The 19,404-nt window shown below is 44.2% G+C and overlaps 1 protein-coding gene across 1 annotated transcript in view; it reads left to right on the top strand.

Moving 5' to 3' along the window:
• Nucleotides 1–18,959, top strand: part of Liph (lipase H) — a 47,194-nt gene extending 28,235 nt beyond the window's left edge. The window contains exons 7-10 of the mRNA XM_021185114.2: nt 1,493–1,588; nt 12,483–12,594; nt 15,551–15,724; nt 17,538–18,959. Coding sequence (XP_021040773.2) covers nt 1,493–1,588; nt 12,483–12,594; nt 15,551–15,724; nt 17,538–17,625 — 470 coding nt within the window. The 3' untranslated portion in view covers nt 17,626–18,959. The remainder of the gene's footprint in view (nt 1–1,492; nt 1,589–12,482; nt 12,595–15,550; nt 15,725–17,537) is intronic.
• The last annotated feature ends 445 nt before the right edge of the window (nt 18,960–19,404 follow it).

Here is a 19,404-nt window from a genome sequence, read left to right as displayed (position 1 = left end):
AACACCTAGCCTAGACGGTTTGCAAGCCTACCTAGGCTTTGTAGCACCTGTTGCTATGGGGACAGGAGCACCCACTCTGTGCACACACCTCTCTGCAAGGGGAAGTCCACAGTGAGCCAGAGACCAGGCCCAGGGCTGAGCCTTGCAGACTGATCCCTTTCAACAGGTTGTGTCTATGAATGTTACCCCTCTACACTCCAGCTCCTGCATCCACACACAGGGCACTGTAGACACCACTGAGGTGTTTGCCATAGAAGTAGAGGAGATATTATAGGTGGTCAGGACTTCAGGATTGGTGGGCGATGAAGAGACATTTTCCTGATATACAGAAAGAGGCTTCACTGGGCAGCGTTCAGTCTTGTCTCCTTCAGGCATTGGTCTGGTGGAAGACATTCATCTGCTCAGAGACACGATTGCACATCCAGCCTGGGTCCCGTGCACTTAAATAGCTCCATTTTAATTCTTCAAGGAAACCCTGGGGCCAGTTAGACCCTGACAGGCCTATAATCCAGGCATTTGCAGAGCAAGGCTGAGGCAGGTCCTGTCTCCAAAACTATATTAAAAAACAAAAAAACTCCACAATGGGTTCAAGGCCAGCCCGAGGAACTTAGCAAGACTTTGTATCAAAATAAAACATAAAACAGAAGGACTCTGAATATAGCTTAGTAGTAGATTGCCTGCCTTGCATGCTTCAGGCCCTGACATGATTTCCAGCAGGAAGAAGGGAGAGAGGGAGGGAGGGAGGGAGGGAAGGAGGGGGAGGGGGGAGGGGGAGGGAGAAGAAGGAGGGAGGGAGGGAAGAGGATGGGGAGGGAGAGGGAGGGAGAGGGGAGAGAGGGAGAGAGAGAGAGAGAGAGAGAGAGAGAGAGAGAGAGAGAGAGAGAGAGAGAGAGAGGAGGAGAGGAGAGGAGAGGAGAGGAGAGGAGAGGAGAGGAGAGGAGAGAAGAGAAGAGAAGAGAAGAGAAGAGAAGAGAAGAGAAGAGAAGAGAAGAGAAGAGAAGAGAAGAGAAGAGAAGAGAGTGCGAGAGTGAGCCATGTGCATTGTGTGGGGTGAAGAGTGCATGCATAAGACGACTCTGGGTCCTATTTTCTGAATAAGACTAACAAGACACCATTGCTCTGCAGTAGCGATGCTGTTTTAAGTATGGGTCCCAATCTGGCTTAATGTTGAAAATGAAGGAAGGCATTGCTGGAATCTATCCACATGACCAGTGTGTGCTGCTCTGGTTCCCTGCCTAGCTACCAAGAATACAGTAAGGGGAGAAGTTATGGTAGGGTCATCCTGCACCCCAGTTCTTAGGATGGGGACAGCCAGCAAGAGGGACGAGCACGGACAGGATGTTCTCCATGGCCCTTCTCAGCCTCTAGGCACTGTGGTGGGGACTGGGAGGGAGTCAGGGGGAGCTGTTGCAAACGTAAGAAACTGTTTTGGCTTCCTCTGTGGCTTTCATGTCTGTATAATGCAGGTTGGTATTTCTGGCTTGTTTTGTAGGCTACTATGCTGACAACTGGAAAGAGTACTTATGGGACAGAGATCCTCCGATGACAAAGGCGTTCTTCGACACAGCTGAGACAAAGCCATACTGCAGTGAGTAGTAACAGTGTTGGGTGTGCTGTCTGACCCTGGCATTCTGGAGAGGACAGAGTCTCAGCTTTCTGGATGCTTCCTGGAAAATGAGGGTTGTGCAAGATAAAGCTATGGAGCTAAAAGGGCCCGAGAGCCACACAGCTTCTGTCTGTAACAGTTGTGTGACCTCAGTCAAGTTTCTTCTCCCTTCTGAGTGTCACAACCCAGCTTGGTAAATGGAGCCAGCCAATCACACCCACCGTCTAGGTTATTAGGACTGAAGTAAGGCTAAGCCAGTGTGCCAGCATCCCAGGACAGTCACTGTCATCACTGCACTCCTCCAGGAAATTGTCTCTAAAGAAGACAGGGAAGCTGGAGTCAGGGACAAACCGGTGCATTCTGTACATGAATCAGTTTTGACCTACGCTGGCTTTCTTTTTTTTTTTTTTTTTTTAATTAGGTAATTTCCTCAATTACATTTCCAATGCTATCCAAAAAGTCCCCCATACACTCCCCCCCCCCAGTCCCCCACCCACCCACCCCCACCCCTTGGCCCTGGCATTCCCCTGTACTGGGGCATATAAAGTTGGCAAGTCCAATGGGCCTCTCTTTCCAGTGATGGCCTACTAGGCCATCTTTTGATACAAATGCAGCTAGAGTCAAGAGCTCTGGGGTATTGGTTAGTTCATAATAATGATCCACCTATGGGGTTGCAGTTCCCTTTAGCTCCTTGGGTATTTTCTCTAGCTCCTCCATTGGGGGCCCTGTGATCCATCCAATAGCTGACTGTGAGCATCCACTTCTGTGTTTGCTAGGCCCCGGCATTGTCTCACAAGAGACAGCTATATCTGGGTCCTTTCAGTAAAATCTTGCTAGTGTATGCAATGGTGTCAGCATTTGGAAGCTGATTATGGGATGGATCCCTGGATATGGCAGTCTTTAGATGGTCCATCCTTTCTTCACAGCTCCAAACTTTATCTCTGTAACTCTTTCCATGGGTGTTTTGTTCCCAATTCCAAGAAGGGGCACAGTGTCCACACTTTGGTCTTTGTTCTTCTTGAGTTTCATGCGTTTAACAAATTGTATCTTATATCTTGGGTATCCTAAGTTTTTGGGGTAATATCCACTTATCAGTGAGTACATATTGTGTGAGTTCCTTTGTGAATATGTTACCTCACTCAGAATGATGCCCTCCAGATCCATCCATTTGCCTAGGAATTTCATAAATTCATTCCTTTTAATAGCTGAGTAGTACTCCATTGTGTAAATGTACCACATTTTCTTTTTTTTTTTTTTTTTTATTTTTATTACATATTTTCCTCAATTACATTTCCAATACTATCCCAAAAGTCCCCCATAGCGCCCCCCACTTCCCTACCCACCCATTCCCATTCTTTTGGCCCTGGCATTCCCCTATATTGGGGCATATAAAGTTTGCAAGTCCAATGGGCCTCTCTTTCCATTGATGGCCGACTAGGCCATCTTTCGATACATATGCAGCTAGAGACAAGAGCTCCAGGGTTCTGGTTAGTACATCATGTTGTTCCAACAATAGGGTTGCAGATCCCTTTAGCTCCTTCTCTAGCTTCTCCATTGGGAGCCCTGTGATACATCCAATAGCTGACTGTGAACATCCACTCCTGTGTTTGCTAGGCCCCGGCATCGTCTCACAAGAGACAGCTATATTTGGGTCCTTTCAGCAAAATCTTGCTAGTGTATGCAATGGTGTCAGCGTTTAGAAGCTGATTATGGGACGGATCCCTGGATACAGCAGTCTCTAAATGGTCCATCCTTTCATCACAGCTACGAACTTTGTCTCTGTAACTCCTTCCCTGGGTGTTTTGTTCCCAATTCTAAGAAGGTGCACAGTGTCCACACTTTGGTCTTCATTCTTCTTGAGTTTCATGCGTTTATCAAATTGTATCTTATATCTTGGGTATCCTAAGTTTTGGGCTAATATCCACTTATCAATGAATACATATTGTGTGAGTTCTTTTGTGATTGTGTTACTTCACTCAAGATGATGCCCTCCAGGTCCATCCATTTGGCTAGGAATTTCATAAATTCATTCTTTTTAATAGCTGAGTAGTACTCCATTGTGTAAATGTACCATAATTTCTGTATCCATTCCTCTGTTGAGGGGCATCTGGGTTCTTTCCAGCTTCTGGCTATTATAAATAAGGCTGCTATGAACATAGTGGAGCATGTGTCCTTCTTACCGGTTGGAGCATCTTCTGGATATATGCCCAGGAGAGGTATTGCTGGATCCTCTGGTAGTAATATGTCCAATTTTCTGAGGAACCGCCAAAGTGATTTCCAGAGTGGTTGTACCAGCTTGCAATCCCACCAACAATGAAGGAGTGTTCCTCTTTCTCCACATCCTCGCCAGCATCTGCTGTCACCTGAATTTTTGATCTTAGCCATTCTGACTGGTGTGAGGTGGAATCTCAGGGTTGTTTTGATTTGCATTTCCCTGATGATTAAGGATGTTGAACATTTTTTTCAGGTGCTTCTCTGCCATTCGGTATTCCTCAGGTGAGAATTCTTTGTTCATTTCTGAGCCCCATTTTTTAACGGGGTTATTTGATTTTCTGGAGTCCACCTTCTTGAGTTCCTTATATATATTGGATATTAGTCCCCTGTCTGATTTAGGATAGGTAAAGATCCTTTCCCAATCTGTTGGTGGTCTTTTTGTCTTATTGACGGTGTCTTTCGCCTTGCAGAAGCTTTGCAACTTTATGAGGTCCCATTTATCGATTCTCGATCTTACAGTGCAAGCCTTTGCTGTTCTATTCAGGAATTTTTCCCCTGTACCCATATCTTCGAGGCTTTTCCCTACTTTCTCCTCTATAAGTTTCAGTGTCTCTGGTTTTATGTGGAGTTCCTTAATCCACTTAGATTTGACCTTGGTACAAGGAGATAGGAATGGATCAATTCGCATTCTTCTACATGATAACCGCCAGTTGTGCTAGCACCATTTGTTGAAAATGCTGTCTTTTTTCCACTGGAAGGTTTTTGCTCCCTTGTCAAAGATCAAGTGACCATAGGTATGTGGGTTGATCTCAGGGTCTTCAATTCTGTTCCATTGGTCTACTTGTCTGTCGTTATACCAGTACCATGCAGTTTTTATCACAATTGCTCTGTAGTACAGCTTTAGGTCAGGCATGGTGATTCCTCCAGAGGTTCTTTTATCCTTGAGAAGAGTTTTTGCTATCCTAGGTTTTTTGTTGTTCCAGATGAATTTGCAGATTGCCCTTTCCAATTCGTTGAAGAATTGAGTTGGAATTTTGATGGGGATTGCATTGAATCTGTAGATTGCTTTTGGCAAGATAGCCATTTTTACAATGTTGATCCTGCCAATCCATGAGCATGGGAGGTTTTTCCATCTTCTGAGATCTTCTTTAATTTCTTTCTTCAGGGACTTGAAGTTCTTGTCATACAGATCTTTCACTTCCTTAGTTAGAGTCACGCCAAGGTATTTTATATTGTTTGTGACTATTGAGAAGGGTGTTGTTTCCCTAATTTCCTTCTCTGCTTGTTTATCCTTTGTGTACAGAAAGGCCATTGACTTGCTTGAGTTAATTTTTTTTTTTTTTTTTTTGTGGTTTTTCGAGACAGGGTTTCTCTGTGTAGCTCTGGCTGTCCTGGAACTCACTTTGTAGACCAAGCTGGCCTCGAACTCAGAAATCCGCCTGCCTCTGCCTCCCGAGTGCTATTTATCAGACTTAGGAGTTCTCTGGTGGAATTTTTAGGGTCACTTATGTATACTATCATATCATCTGCAAAAAGCGATATTTTGACTTCTTCTTTTCCGATTTGTATCCCCTTGATCTCCTTTTGTTGTCTAATTGCTCTGGCTAGGACTTCAAGTACAATGTTGAATAGGTAGGGAGAGAGTGGGCAGCCTTGTCTAGTCCCTGATTTTAGTGGGATTGCTTCCAGCTTCTCACCATTTACTTTGATGTTGGCTACTGGTTTGCTGTATATTGCTTTTATCATGGTTAGGTATGGGCCTTGAATTCCTGATCTTTCCAAGACTTTTATCATGAATGGGTGTTGGATTTTGTCAAATGCTTTTTCAGCATCTAACGAGATGATCATGTGGTTTTTGTCTTTGAGTTTGTTTATATACTGGATTACATTGATGGATTTCCGTATATTGAACCATCCTTGCATCCCTGGGATGAATCCTACTTGGTCAGGATGGATGATTGTTTTGATGTGTTCTTGAATTCGGTTAGCGAGAACTTTATTGAGGATTTTTGCATCAATATTCATAAGGGAAATTGGTCTGAAGTTCTCTATTTTTGTTGGGTCTTTATGTGGTTTAGGTATCAGAGTAATTGTGGCTTCATAGAATGAGTTGGGTAGAGTACCTTCTGATTCTATTTTGTGGAATAGTTTGTGAAGAACTGGGATTAGTTCTTCTTTGAAGGTTTGATAGAACTCTGCACTAAACCCATCTGGTCCTGGGCTTTTCTTGGTTGGGAGACTATTAATGACTGCTTCTATTTCTTTAGGGGATATGGGACTGTTTAGATCATTAACCTGATCTTGATTTAACTTTGGTACCTGGTATCTGTCTAGAAACTTGTCCATTTCATCCAGGATCTCCAGTTTTGTTGAGTATAGCCTTTGGTAGAAGGATCTGATGGTGTTTTGGATTTCTTCAGGGTCTGTTGTTATGTCTCCCTTTTCATTTCTGATTTTGTTAATTGGAATGCTGTCCCTGTGCCCTCTAGTGAGTCTGGCTAAGGGTTTATCTATCTTGTTGATTTTCTCAAAGAACCAGCTCCTCGATTGGTTGATTCTTTGAATTGTTCTTCTTGTTTCCACTTGGTTGATTTCACCCCTGAGTTTGATTATTTCTTGCCGTCTACTCCTCTTGGGTGAATTTGCTTCCTTTCGTTCTAGAGCTTTTAGGTGTGTTGTCAAGCTGCTAATGTGTGCTCTCTCTAGTTTCTTTTTGGAGGCACTCAGAGCTATGAGTTTTCCTCTTAGAAATGCTTTCAGTGTGTCCCATAAGTTTGGATATGTTGTGGCTTCATTTTCATTAAACTCCAGAAAGTCCTTAATTTCTTTCTTTATTCCTTCCTTGACCAAGGTATCATTGAGAAGAGTGTTGTTTAGTTTCCACGTGTGTGTTGGCTTTCTATTATTTATTTTGTTATTGAAGATCAGTCTTAGTCCATGGTGATCTGATAGGGTGCATGGGACAATTTCAATATTTTTGTATATATTGAGGCTTGTTTTGTGACCAATTATGTGGTCAATTTTGGAGAAGGTACCGTGAGGTGCTGAGAAGAAGGTATATCCTTTCGTTTTAGGATAAAATGTTCTGTAGATATCTGTCAGATCCATTTGTTTCATAACCTCTGTTAGTTTCACTGTGTCCCTGTTTAGTTTCTGTTTCCATGATCTGTCCATTGGTGAAAGTGGTGTGTTGAAGTCTCCCACTATTATTGTGTGAGGTGCAATGTGTGCTTTGAACTTTACTAAAGTATCTTTAATGAATGAGGCTGCCCTTTTATTTGGAGCATAGATATTCAGAATTGATAGTTCCTCTTGGAGGATTTTACCTTTGATGAGAATGAAGTGCCCTTCCTTGTCTTTTTTGATGACTTTGGGTTGGAAGTCAATCTTATCAGATATTATAATGGCTACTCCAGCTTGTTTCTTCCTACCATTTGCTTGGAAAATTGTTTTCCAGCCTTTCATTCTGAGGTAGTGTCTATCTTTTTCTCTGAGATGAGTTTCCTGTAAGCAGCAAAGTGTTGGGTCCTGTTTCTGTAGCCAGCCTGTTAGTCTATGTCTTTTTATTGGGGAGTTGAGTCCATTGATATTAAGAGATATTAGGGAGACGTAATTGTTGCTTCCTTTTATTTTTGTTGTTAGAGTTGGTGTTCTGTTTTTGTGGCTGTCTTCTTTTAGGTTTGTTGAGGGATTACCTTCTTGCTTTTTCTAGGACGTGGTTTCCGTCCTTGTATTGGTTTTTTTCTGTTATTATCCTTTGAAGTGCTGGATTCGTGGAAAGATAATGTGTGAATTTGGTTTTATCGTGGAATACTTTGGTTTCTCCATCTATGGTAGTTGAGAGTTTGGCTGGGTATAGTAGCCTGGGCTGGAAATTGTGTTCTCTTAGTTTCTGTATAACATCTGTCCAGGCCCTTCTGGCTTTCATAGTCTCTGGTGAAAAATCCGGTGTAATTCTGATAGGCTTGCCTTTTATGTTACTTGACCTTTTTCCCTTACTGCTTTTAGTATTCTATCTTTATTTAGTGCATTTGTTGTTCTGATTATTATATGTCGGAAGGAATTTCTTTTCTGGTCTAGTCTATTTGGAGTTCTGTAAGCTTCTTGTATGTTCATGGGCATCTCTTTCTTTAGGTTTGGGAAGTTTTCTTCTATAATTTTGTTGAATATATTTGCTGGTCCTTTGAGTTGAAAATCTTCATTCTCATCTACTCCTATTATCCGTAGGTTTGGTCTTCTCATTTTGTCCTGGATTTCCTGGATATTTTGAGTTAGGATCTTTTTGGATTTTGTATTTTCTTTGATTGTCATGCCGATGTTCTCTATGGAGTCTTCTGCACCTGAGATTCTCTCTTCCATCTCTTGTATTCTGTTGCTGATGCTCGTATTTATGGTTCCAGATTTCTTTCCTAGTGTTTCTATCTCCAGTGTTGCCTCAATTTGTATTTTCTTCATTGTTTCTACTTCCCTTTTTAGGTCTTGTATGGTTTTATTCATTTCCATCACCTGTTTGGTCTGGTTTTCCTGCAATTCTTTAATGGATTTTTGTGCTTCCTCTTTAATGTCTTCTACCTGTTTATCAGTGTTCTCCTGCAATTCTTTAAGGGATTTTTGTGCTTCCTCTTTAATGTCTTCTACCTGTTTAGCAGTGTTCTCCTGCAATTCTTTAAGGGATTTTTGTACTTCTTCTTTAATGTCTTCTACCTGTTTAGCAGTGTTCTCCTGCAATTCTTTAAGGGATTTTTGTGCTTCCTCTTTAATGTCTTCTACCTGTTTACCAGTGTTCTTTTGTATTTCTTTAAGTGTGTTATTAAAGTCCTTCTTGATGTCCTCTACCATCATCGTGAGATATGCTTTTAGAACTGGGTCTAGCTTTTCCGGTGTGTTGGGGTGCCCTGGACTGGGCGAAGTGGGAGTGCTGGGTTCTGATGATGGTGAGTGGTCTTGGTTTCTGTTAGTAAGATTCTTACGTTTACCTTTCGCCATCTGGTAATCTCTGGGATTAGTTGTTATTGTTGTCACTGTTTAAGGATTGGAGCAGACTCTGTGTTCCACTCACCAGAAGTCTCAAAATCCTGTGGCGGGTGTCGTGGGTAGCTGGTGGGTGTCAGCAGACCCTGAGCTCTAGCTACCCCGGTGCTGTTCAGACCGGAAGAGGCTTGTGGCCCTACTCAGGCCGGATTTCTGCCTCCCCAACCAAAGCAGTCTCAGGTCCCGCGTGATTGGACTGGAGCAGAAGCTGTGTTCCACTCACCAGAAGTCTCAAGATCCTGTGGCGGGTGTTGTGGGTAGCTGGCGAGTGTCAGCCGACCCTGCGCTCCAGCTACCCAGGTGCTGGTCAGACCCGAAGAGGCTTGTGGCCCTACTCAGGCCGGTTTTCTGCTTCCCTAACTCCTACGCTGGCTTTCTTGAGCCTACTGTTCACAGGCCATTGCCTGTGAACATTGCTCCCTCCCTCCTTCCCTCCTTTCTCTCTCTCTCTCCTTCCTTCTCTCTTTTCTTCCTTTCTTCTTCTTTCTTCCTTTTTTTGATAATATGTTTAATTTATTTTAGCTGTCTTTCCCTGTATTCCCTCCTTCATCCCTCTCTCCCCTCCCCTTCTCCACTTGATCCTCCCGTTCCAGCCCTCTCCATCCATACCTATCTACTTTATTTCCCTTTCCTAATGAGATCTATCTGTTGCTTTGTTCTTTTTTTCTGTACCTAACCTCTGTGGCTCTATGGACTGAAGCTTGGTTATCATCACTTAACAACCAATATCCACGTATAAGTGAATACATGCCATAGTTGTCTTTCTGCTTCTGGAATTTTGTTACTCAGCGTGATTTCTTTCTAGTTCCATTTGCTTGCAAATTCCATGATGTTATTTTGTTTTATCAGCCAAGTAATACTTTATTGTACAAAATGTACCATGTTTTCTTTACCCATTCTTGTATTGAGAAACATGTAGGTTGTTTCAAATTTCTGACTATTATGTATAGAGGAGCAGTGTACACAGTTGAGCAAGTGTCCTTGAGGTAGGACGAAGTGTCCTTTGGGTATATGCCTTAGAGTGGTGTAGCTGGATCTTGAGGTAAACTGACTTCCGCCATGACTCAAATCGACCCCGGGGATGTGTTCTGGGTTCCCGAATGGAAGATACACACACACACACACACACACACACACACACACACACACACACACACAGTCTTTATATTTTAATATGCCTTAAACAGGGCCACTTCCAAATCTCCACGTGGCTAACACTCTCCCCTCCAATATTCCTGAATCATTATTTACAAAAACCTATATTCCATCTTGGCTGTCCTGGGCCCAGACCTGCAGCCCTCTCGGGCTGAGTTCCCCAGCACCTACATGACAGCTAGGTTCTCTGTCCAGCACACCTTAACATGGCTTCTAATCCTTTCCCAGCGTGGCAGCTATCTCTCTTCCTGTTCCTTCCTCCAGTAATCTTAAAGTCCCGCCTCTGTCTCCCTGCTCAGCCATTGGCCACTGGTAACTTTATTTACCAATAAAAACCAACTGGGGGCAGGGCCCCTCAGCATCTTACATAGGGACTAGGGATGTAGGGACACCAGGATTCTCCTGCAGTTTTGGGGACCAATTAACATAATACAAGCAGCATTAGACCTAATCCACAACATGTGTCCGTGAGTGCAGGCTGTTCTCCACTTTATCTTATATCAGGTTCAGTGTTTTATATTGAGGTTTTTGATTTATTTGGAGTTAATTTTATGCAAGTTAGTACATATGGATTTATTTGCATTCTTCTACATGCAGATATCGGGGTTGACCAGCACCATTTGTTGAAGATACTGTCTTTTTTCTCCAGTGTGCATTTCTGGCCTCTTTATCAAATCCAGGTCTCCATGGGTGTATGTACTTACGTCCTGGTCTTCACTTCGATTCCTTTGACTGATGTGCGTCTGGTTTTGTGCCAACACCATACTGTTTTGTTACTATAGCTCTGTAGTAAAGCCTGAAGTTAGGGATGGTGATACCTCCAGCAGTTCTTTTATTAATCAGATATTTGGATTTTAGGTATTCTGCTTTTTGTGTGTAGCCCTGGCTGTCCTGGAACTCAATCTCTAGACCAGGCTGGCCTTGAACTCAGAGATCTGCCTGCCTCTGCCTCCCAAGTACTAGGAGTAAAGGTGTGTGCCTCCATGTCTAGCTTTCATCCTCATCATAGGTGTGTGTGTGTGTGTGTTTCCATAGGAAGCTAAAAATTGTCCTAATAAGAACTTCAAAGAATTGTGTTGTAATTTTGATGAAGATTGCACTGAATCTGAAGATCCCAAGCATGGGAGATCTTCCAAGATCTCCTGATGTCTTCAATTTCCTTCCTCAGTGACTTGACATTTTTAATCATACAGCTTTTCACTTGCTTGGTTAGCAGTTTCTGCTGCAGAGCTGGGGATGAGATGGGGTGGCAGGGAGTGGACTTGTAGGGATGGAGGGAGAGGCAAAGATCTGCAGTTAGTCCCCCTGCTTCCCTGGCTGGCCTGGCCTGAGGGATCCTGGGACATGCCTGCTGGAGCTGAGGGGAGGGAGGTCAGGAGGGGAAGATCTGTGTAGTCCCTGGAGAGGGGGGCAGGAGGGGAAGGGGAGCCCTCAGCAGCAGGTGTAGAGCCAGGGATGAGACTGCACGATTGGATTTGGAGCAGCTGAGGGCAAGGTGAAGAGCTGGTGTTAGTCTACCTGTTTTTCTAACCAGAGTGGCCTGTGGGCTCCCAGGGAGTCAGCCTGTGAATATTTCAAACACCCCCAGATGTATAGTTATATAAAACTAATATAGAAATAAAATATTTTCTAAAACTAAATCATAAAGAAAGCTGTTTTAAAATAATTATTTGGTATATATGTGTAATTTTAGCATTTATTACGGACAAAAGCACATTTGTATTCTGATGAAATAGACGTGCCTGCTTATTCTATATAAGGAGCTAATGTTTGGCTAAACACCTGCTTTTTACAAGGCATCACTGGTGTTTTGCAGAGTTGACCATCATTCTGATTTTATAATAATTAGTGAGTATGTTGCTTTGCATGAAAAAGCAGAGAAAACTGGCGGAAAGTGTATCAGAAATGTTTGGAAATTATGTTTTTATCCCAAGTTAGGACTCCTTTAATGGTTCCTTAAAAACTATTTTATTTTCTGGGCAGTGGTGGTGCACTCCTTTAATCCCAGCACTCAGGAGGCAGAGGCAGGTGGATTTCTATGAATTCAAGGCCAACCTGGTCTACCCAGCAAGTTCGAGGACAGCCAGGGCTACATAGAGAAACTCTATCAAAAAAAAAAAAAAAAACCCAAGAAATTATCTATTTTATGTGGATGGGTATTTTGCTTCTATGTGTGTCTGTGTGCTGTGTGCTCAGTGCCCACAGATACCAAAAGACGGTTCTAGATCCCTTCAGAGAGTGAGAGACAGCTCTGAATCTCATGTATTTGCTAGGAATTGAACACTGGTCATTCTTGCCTACATAATGAGTTTGAAGGACCTGGGCTGAGAAACTATGTTAAAAACAGAAGGAAATTCTTCCTTAGGTCTTTGCAGAGAAACTCTAGAGGGAAAGAAAGGAGATGTTGGCTTTTTAGACCCACCTCCTGGGGAGCACCAGGATGCCTCTCTTATGGGGTTCTCTCCATATTTTACAGTGTATCATTATTTTGTGGACATTGTATCTTGGAACAAGAGCGTAAGAAGAGGGTTTATTACAATCAAACTGAGAGGCGAAGATGGCAATATCACAGAATCCAAAATCGATCAGTAAGTTGGACTCTGAGCTTGCGTTTTCTGGCTCAGACACTTTTCTCCTTAGCAACTGATACCAGGAATTGGTACCAGAGTTCTCTCCCCATCTTCCCACCACCCTTTCTTTTCTCTTCTGTGTGTCCTCTCTCTGTGTCCCTCTTGCTTTTTGTCACTTTTCTTCCTTCTCGTTTCACTTCTAGCAGTTAAACAGTTAATAATAAAACCATCCACACCTTCTCTAAGTTCAAGCCATACGGGGCTGCTGGCTTAGCTGCGCTGGCGGACTGCTCTGTAATCACATCACTCGGGAGACAGGGACAGGAGTCTTGAGGCATGTGTGAGGCTAGCCTGGTCTATACAGGGAGTCTACGTCCAGCTGGACTTATATAGTAAGCCCTATCTCAAAATCCAAAAGGGGCTGGAGAGATGTTCAGCAGTTAAAGGCACTGGCTGCTCTTCCAGAGGACCCAGGCTCAGTTCTCAGCACCCATGGGGTGGCTCACAACCGTCCATAACTACAGGTCCAGATCATCCAGTGCCCTCTCTGTCCTCCGAGGGCATCAGGCACACGCAAGTGGTACACAGACAGACGTGCAGACAAACACCTAATACATACAAACACCTACCAGAGTGTGCATTTCATACTGTCATGGATCTGCACCCCAGCCTGAAGGTGATTGTGCTGGTTCGTTTCTGTCAACCTGACACAGGCCAGGGTCATTTGGGGAGAGGGAACCTCAATTGAGAAAGTACCTCCATCAGATTACATATAGGCATGTCTGTGCCGCCATTTCTTCAGTAATGATTAACATGAGAGAGCCCAGCCCAGTCTGGAGGACACCACCCCTGGCAAGTGGTCCTGAGTTCCATAAGAAAGTGGATTGAGCAAGCTAGGAAGAGCAAGCCGTAAGCAGTGTCCTTCCAAGACCTCTGCCTCAGTTCCTGCTACGCTTGGGTTCTTGCCTCGAGTTCCCTCAGTGGTGGACTGTGATCAGATGTGTAAGGTAAATAAATCCTCTCCCTCCCAAGTTGCTTTTGGTTATTTCTACCACAGCAAGAGGAAGCAAACTATGACAGTATCTTTAAAAAATGCATCTTGGATTTATAATAGTTTTTGGTTATCGAATTGAGTGTGTGGCATATATTGCCTAAAGAATTTCTAGCCAACTGTGAGATACTAATATCACAAACTCTACATATGAAGAAACTGAGGCTAGAGAGCCAAGTGGTTTAGCCAGAGCCACATACCTAGTTGTTGTCAGTGTGGCCAGAGTGGCAGCTCTGTCCACCAAGCACTGGTATCACTGTATAGCTGGGTCCACTCCTCCCACTAAGATGTCCCATCCCCCAACCCCCACCCCCTGCACCTGAAATTTGAGAGCAGTGGTGTTTTTTAGGGTTCCCCATGGATTTGTTTCTGATCTGATATCCCTATGTCCAGAGTGAGCTAGTGTTTTCTGGAAGGGCAGCAGTAGGGAGGACATCTTGAGGAAGCAGCCTCAGGTGGTACATGGGCTTTGGGCTGAGGTGAGGGGACCAGAATGGAGAGCTGACCTGAAATCCAGCTTTTTAGAACACACAGCACCCAAGGAATCTCAGGAACACTGTGCAGTCACACACAGTCACACACAGGAAGGGCAGGACAGGGCTCTGACCAGAGTCAGGTTTCACACCAGCATCCGCTTTCATGTCTCCTTTACGTACATCTGAGAGCTTTTATTTTTTACTAAGTGAATGTCAGCCAACTGTAAATCCTTAAATGGGAATTTTGAAATAGCTTCTTGTTTGTTTTGAGGCAGGGCCTCATATAGTCCAAGCTGATCTTGAGCTCATTAGCTTTATCTTCTTCCCTTCACATTTTGATCAGGAGTAAGGCCTTGGTTCAGTGAGCAGCACCACTGGCTGCTCAACCTGATGACCTGGCATGGTGGAAAGAGAGAACCTATTTCCAGAAGTTGTCCTCTGACCTACATTGTGCCATGCTGTGCACACACCTGGACACACAGGAGGTGGGGTGGGAGAAAAAGAGAAATAATAAATGTAATTTAAAATAGTTGTCTATTAAGAGCTAAACTTTAAGAAAGAGAAAAAGCAAGTTCAAGATGGAGACCTTAGGCAGGGCATGGTAGGAACAATGGTTCGATCTCCACGGTTCCACTCATGCGAGCCCTCTGCTGTTGATCCAGGAGATGTCCCAGTTTGATCCAGTACCGGGAAATGGGGGCAAGTTGGAGCCTTGACATCTTCAATACACATTCTTTGGCATTTCTTTTCTTTTCTTTTCTTTTTTTTTTTTTTAATGGTGAAAACATGTATTTTGAATTTGCAGCTGGACTTAATTTAGATGATCCCAATTTTGTTGGCAACATACAGTGCACCATAACCTGAAACCCCAGCAATGCCCAGGCGTCTCTCTCTGGGGAGTCTCTGCACTGCTTTTATTTCTCTGCCAAACTGGGAAAGGAAGCCACAGATAACCAGCAAACACCTGGGCAGTGGGTTGGCTCCAGACATAGACCTCAGATTGGGACTAGGGTGTTCCACGGGTGTTTGCTCCTCACTGGAACCTCATCTAAGACTTCATGGGGTGTGGCAGGGCCCTAAGAACTCTGAGCTGGTTTCATCTCTGAACTGCTGCATATAAACCCTACCACATGGAGAGCTGGGACCCCATAGCAACCGTGGCTATGCCCAGAGACACAGATACCATCCTGAATGCAGTCGACAGCATAGTAGCACATGTCCCCAGGGCCACTTTGGAGGCCAGTAGCTTCATTTAGGCAGTCCCTAAAGTCAGGGGCTCAGGAAAGTCAGCCTGGGTATGCAAATGAACCAGACTTGGAGGCTGGAAGCTGCTTTCTCTCATTAGTGATTTATATTGTATTAATTTAAATGAATATATATATATATATATATATATATGACTTCTATTCTGTATATTCATCTTAAAATGCCATTTCTTTTTTTCCAGTGAGCCATCTGCATTTGAGAAATACCATCAAGTGAGTCTCCTCGCAAGATTTAATCTAGATCTGGATAAAGTGGCAGAGATTTCCTTGTTGTTCTCCACAGGGTCTGTAGTGGGCCCAAAGTACAAGCTCAGGGTCCTGCAGATGAAGCTGAGGTCTCTGGCCCATCCAGACAGGTGAGCCACAAGCCACACTCAGGTCTGACAAGCTCCTGTTGCCTCCCTCCCTTCCTTCTCTAGCTCCCTTTTTGCTCTTTCTGAGACAGTCTTATAATGTAGTCCAGACTGGTCTCAAACCTGTGACAATTCTCCTGCCTCAGCCTTCAAAGTGATGAATTTCTTTTACTTAAAAATTTAGGAGGGCTGGCGCAAGATGCTCAGCGGGTACAAGCACTGACTGCTCTTCCAAAGGTCCTGAGTTCAAATCCCAGCAACCACATGGTGGATCACAACCACCCGTAATTAGATTTGACGCTCTCTTCTGGTGTGTCAGCTACAGTGTACTTATGTATAATAATAAATAAATCTTTAGGCTGGAGTGACCAGGGACTGAGCAAGCAGAGTTGACCAGAGTGAGTGGAGGTCCTAAAAATTCAATTCCCAACAACCACATGAAGACTCACAGCCATCTGTACAGCTACAGTATACTCATATACATAAAATAATAAATAAATAAATAAATCTTTAAAAAAATTTAAGGTACTGCAAAAATATTTAGTAATACAAGAATCTTTAAGAAGGTTTTCATTGTGTCTTAAAACAGGTCCTTGTTTTAATTAATTGATTGCTTATTTATTTATTGTTGGTCCTAGTACCAACCTGTATTTCTAGCTGGTCTGGAGGCTGAGAGGGAGGATCAAAAGTTTAAGAACTCAAGAGGATACATGAGTTCAAGACAAACCTGGGAAACTTATCCAGACCCCATTTCAAAAACAAAACAAGGAAGAACCAGAGTGTAGTGATTTACAACCTCAGCACTTGCAAAGCACAGGTGGAGGATCAAATGGAGCAGAGAACCTGGGTTAGATTCCTAGCGCCCACATGGTGCCTTACACCCATCTCGAAACCCCAGATGGAGAGGAACCTGATGCTCTGATGTGACCTGCACAGGTGCCAGGCATACAGGTGGTCCACATACACACAGCAGGCACAACACTCCTACACATAAAATAAGATAAATCTTTCACAAAGGAGTAGAGTTGAGTGGAGTTTCACACCCTACTTTCCTGCGTATGACTGCCTTCCCTAGCTGTGGTGGTTTGAATATGCTTGGCCCACAGGAAGTGGCTCTATTTGAGTTGTGAGGAAGTGTGTCACTGTGGGGGATGGGCTTTGAGGTCCTATGCTTAAGTTCCACTGAGTGCAGAAGAGAGCCTCCTCCTAAGTACCTGAGGAAGACAGCGTCTCCTCTTGGCTACCTTAAGATCAAGATGTAGAACTCTCAGCTCCTCCAGCACCATGTCTACCTGAATGCTACCATGCTTCCTGTCATTATAATGGACTGAACCTCTGAACCTCTGAAACTGTAATGAAATGTTGTCCTTTATAAGAGTTGCCTTAGTCATGGTGTCTCTTCACAGCAGTGAAACCCTAACTAAGACAGAGGTTGGTACCAGGGACTGAGGTGTTGCTGTGATAGGCCTGACCATGCTTTTGTTTGTAGGAATGTGGATTTGGGGAATAGTGGATTGCTTTAACTGGAGCTTAATGGGCCATCCCAGTAGGACTATGGAAGACTACTCCAGTGCTGAGAGTGATTTGAACTGGGTGGAGCTTGAGCCTAGGCTCTCAAAGCCTGCTTACACAACAAGGCCACACCTTCTAATAGTGCTGTTCCCTTCGGGCTGAGCTTATTCAAACCACCACACTAGCCTGTTGCACTAGAAACCGCTGCTCTACAAGTCCATACTGTAAGGAGGTGATGAGGCTTGCCTGACTAGACTGGGGGATTTTGTGTTAGCTCACTGACGAGGGTCTTTGGTTTCCCCAGGCCTCACTTGTGTCGGTATGATCTCATCCTTATGGAGAATGTTGAGACATCCTTCCAACCTATTCTGTGCTCTCAGCAGCAGATGTAGCTGCTGTTAAGACCTGTGGGCAGTGGTGACATCAAGATCTCTACAGCTACAGACTTTCAGTGCCTCACCCTACAGCGTCCTGAAGGCTTCCAAAGCATGGGGAAGAAAACCAAGGTTATTTTCGGCTGTGTTCCAAGGATGTCGCGTCACAAAAATGTCAAAGGACCTGCGATTATGAAACAGCACTGGGAGGGGGGGCCCTAACTAGGGCAAGACAGAAATAGCCCAGCTCCCTACAGCAAAGCACTTTGTCTGGCTGCGTCCCGAGGCCCCACTTGTTCCCCACTGTCGAATCTGCTGCCTGTCATACCACACCCTCAGGGCCGTGGGGCAAACATCTAAGTGTTCCCTGTGCCCAATCCTCTGCCATCTCGGCAGGAACCGAATGGAGAATGAACCGGACTACCTCACAGGGACTGTGGGTGGGGAGGGCCAGGCTGTGAAGGGTTTGGAAATCCCTTGGGTCCCTTGGGTGGACTACTGTGAACATGCTTTTCTTTTGATAGGGTTTAGCTCTTACGTAAAGACACACAATCTCTCTTTTTCAACACCAGCTTTCCTCCTGGACTGTTTGCCTTGGGGCGGCAAGAAGGCTCTGGCTTAGTCCAGACTCTTCTGAAGTGATGCTGATGGCCAGAGGTATTGGGCTGGGCTCATAGCCCTGAGGCCTGTGCAGCTAAGTGGAAGAAAGAAAAAAAACAGGGTTAGCATTGCAGCATGTGGACTGGGCAGAGAAAAGGCTGGAAGGAAACTGGCCTGCTTTCACTCAAGTTGCGAAAGTGTTAATTACAAGGTTGTTTTTCTGCTCTGGGATTGAGCATGCTAAGTGCACTGAGCCCTGCTCTCAGCTTCAGACATTTTTTAAAAGTAGTCCTTAAGACTGTTTTCTTAAAAAACAAAAACAAAAGCTGGGCAGTGATGGAGCACAACTTTAACCCCAGCACTTGAGAGGAGAGGCAGGCAGATCTCTGTGAGTTCGAGGACAGCCTGGTCTATAGCGCAAGTTCCGGGACAGCCAGGGCTACACAGAGAAACCCTGTCTTCAAAACAAAAACAAACAAATGAAAGTTTTCTTTCCTTCCTATTGGTGTAATCTATACTTATTCCAGGAAATTCCTTAAGGTGTATAGATGTAAAATAAAAAACTGTGCACAGTCCTGCCTGTTAGAGGGATTAATGTTAATATTTAGACTTGTTGCTCAAACTTGTGGGGCTCAGATTCAGAGCATGGCCGGCTCTTGGGGCATGGAAACTCTGAGAAGTCTTTCCTGGCCTCCCTGGAGGCAGATGTGACTTCAAACATTTTTGAATAACAGTGGCAAACAGATTAAGGGGTCACAGAGGGCCAGGGACAGAGGGCAAAATGAAAGTAGAACAGTTAGAGGGTCCAGATGCCTGGTGTGTGGAGGTGAGTGCCCCCCACCCCTCAGGAAGGTGTCACAGGCCCAGGGCCCTTCTCTACATTGAACTGCCCCAGCTGTTGTAAAGAAATGAATACTGTGAGCAAATGGGTTGAAATCCACACTGTCTTAGTTTCTTTTCCCGTTGCTATGATAAAATGCTCTGATAAAAACAACGTGAGGGAGAAAGGGTTTATTTTAGCTCGCATTTCAGGGTATACAGTCCACCGAGACAGGGAGTCAGGGTAGCAGCATCGTAAAAGCAGCTGGTCCTATCGCTGCCACAGTCAGGAAGCAGGGTGATGAACGCATGCTTGCGAGTATTTAGCTCAGTTTCCTGACACATTTAAAAATTGTTACACTTTGTTAATTTATAGCG

The sequence above is a fragment of the Mus caroli genome, unplaced genomic scaffold, assembly GCF_978045245.1.
Source record: "Mus caroli unplaced genomic scaffold, Mus_caroli_1 scaffold_17, whole genome shotgun sequence".
Lineage (NCBI taxonomy): Eukaryota > Metazoa > Chordata > Mammalia > Rodentia > Muridae > Mus > Mus caroli.
This window is presented reverse-complemented; position numbering and strand designations above follow the sequence as displayed.